At 53.0% G+C, this 2,178-nt stretch overlaps 1 protein-coding gene across 1 annotated transcript in view; it reads left to right on the plus strand.

The window, feature by feature from the left end:
• Positions 1-479: 479 nt before the first annotated feature.
• si:ch211-195b15.8 (dual specificity protein phosphatase 8) overlaps positions 480-2,178 on the plus strand; it is a gene marked incomplete in the record, with an annotated part of 6,506 nt that continues 4,807 nt past the window's right edge. Inside the window, 2 exon segments of the mRNA XM_032538322.1 lie at positions 480-801; positions 1,030-1,142. Coding sequence (XP_032394213.1) covers positions 1,050-1,142 — 93 coding nt within the window.

Raw genomic sequence — 2,178 nt, forward strand, 5'->3', positions numbered from 1 at the left:
GCCTGCATGCCGGCAGCTGACGCCAGATTTGGAACCCACTATAGCTGGTGGAGATGAGAGATTGAGCCAGATGCGACAGCTGTGAATATATCTACAGCTGTGTGGAGATGGACAGTGAGACAGATGAGGACTCAACTTCACGTTGGATTGGACGATGGCAGATTGACTACTCAGCGGTGAGAGGACAGATGGACAGATACGGGAGACAGATGTGGACTAATGCAGCGTGTGGAATTAGACAGAGATGATCTCCACACAGCTGTAGTTAGTCCACATCTGTCTCATCTGTCTCATCTCCACACAGCTATAGTTAGTCCACATCTGTCTCATCTGCCTGCATTCAGTCATCTCCACGCAGCTGTAGTTAGTCCACATCTGTCTCATCTGCCTGCATTCAGTCATCTCCACGCAGCTGCAGACGTGACCGTGTGCGCGTGAGCGCTGAGAGCTGCTTTGAGCCAGAGAAGCTGACCGAGCCACGCTGTGCTCGTGGGCAGGGGGCTGACAGCGCAGAAGCGACTGCGCGTGCGCGAAGCTGCCCAGGCATCGATTGGCTGACGATGACATCACCCAGCCAAGCTCTATTGTGGGAACGATGAGCTCATCGTTTAGAAGGCAGTTGGTGATCGCAGAGTGAGGACAGAGGACTGTCAGCACACCTGGGACAGAGACTGGGATACACACTGGGACAGACCCTGGGACAGAGACTGGGACAGACCCTGGGACAAAGACTGGGATTGCTCTGGGCTTCTGCTGCAACAACAGGACTGTCCGTCCATTTCCACAGGGACACTAACAGTGAGTAATAATAATATGAAATATTAGGCCAGCATCGCCATTCTGCATAAAGGTATATCTATAAAAAAAAAAAGCATGTTTTACAACTGATGGTTGTTTTTCATAGGATCTATGTGCCAACATAGGCTGTATGTACAAAGGCTGAGATCAGGAAGAGTTACCACTGTCCCTACGTCATCAGAACACAGAAACATGTCTGCCACTGTCATCAACGCCTGCGGGTGTCCCCTGTCCCCTGTTGTCCTGCAGGTATGGTCTGGTCCCGGCAGAGCGAGGCGGAGCGGCCCGCGCTGTCCGCCATCCTCCCGCGGCTCTACCTGGGAGCGGAGAGCGACGTCACGCAGGTAGGACCCGGACCGGGACTCTCACACACCCGTGTCTAAACACTCAGAAGGACGGCTTGTTTTACTCAAGTGAGAGAGGACAGCAAAATGTCCTAGCAGCAGTGTTATGTTATTATTGTGATATGATATTGTTATAGTCATGTGGTTGAGCTATGAACTCGGTATACAGTCACAGTTATTTAAATATATATATAATATATATATCATCTGACGTTCATCTGCAGTGAGTGGAGGAACAAGTAGAAAATTAGAATCACTCTTCAATATTTCCATGACACTAACAACTGCGTGTGTGCTTGCGTGTCTATGCGTGCGTGCGTGTGTGCGTGCATGCGTGTCTGTGCTTGTGTGCGTGTGTATGCGTGTGTGTGCGTGCGTGCATGCGTGTGTCTGTGCTTGCGTGCATGTGTGCGTGTGCGTGCATGTGCTGTGTGCGTGTGTCTGCGCTTGCGTGCGTGTGTTCGTGTGCGTGTGTGCGTCTGCGTGTGTGCGTCTGCGTGTTTGTGCATGTTCTTGTGTGTGTGTGTGTGTGTGTGTGTGTGTGTGACGTCTATTAGACCCATTTGCAGATGGACTTACCTGTGCGCTGGTCCAGGTCCAGGTCCGGCTGTACATGATGTACCACAGCCAGGCCGGGGAGCGAGAATCCCGCTGCACAGTGAACCGCACCAGAGCTCCCAGAGGACATGGCTGCATCTGGACCCAGGACAAGGCCAGACAGCAACATCATCAATATGGACACTTTAAACATTTGGCTGTGAGGGTGTGGGGGTGTGTGTGTGTGTGGTGTGTGGGGGGGGGGGGGGGGGTGAGTGAGTCCTACCAATGAAATGCAGAGCCTTCGGGATCCAGGCAGCATCCTGCGTCCCGCAGTTAGAGGTCGTCAATGGGGACGTCGGAGTGTATCTGGAGCGTGGCAGGTAAGGGGGCCATGGGTGCTGCAGCTGCTCACACTCATCAACCATAGGAGATCCCCAGGGCGGCCAGCCGCATCCTACACACCACACAACACACAACAACACACAGGCACCACAGG

The sequence above is a fragment of the Etheostoma spectabile genome, chromosome 15 (assembly GCF_008692095.1).
Source record: "Etheostoma spectabile isolate EspeVRDwgs_2016 chromosome 15, UIUC_Espe_1.0, whole genome shotgun sequence".
Lineage (NCBI taxonomy): Eukaryota > Metazoa > Chordata > Actinopteri > Perciformes > Percidae > Etheostoma > Etheostoma spectabile.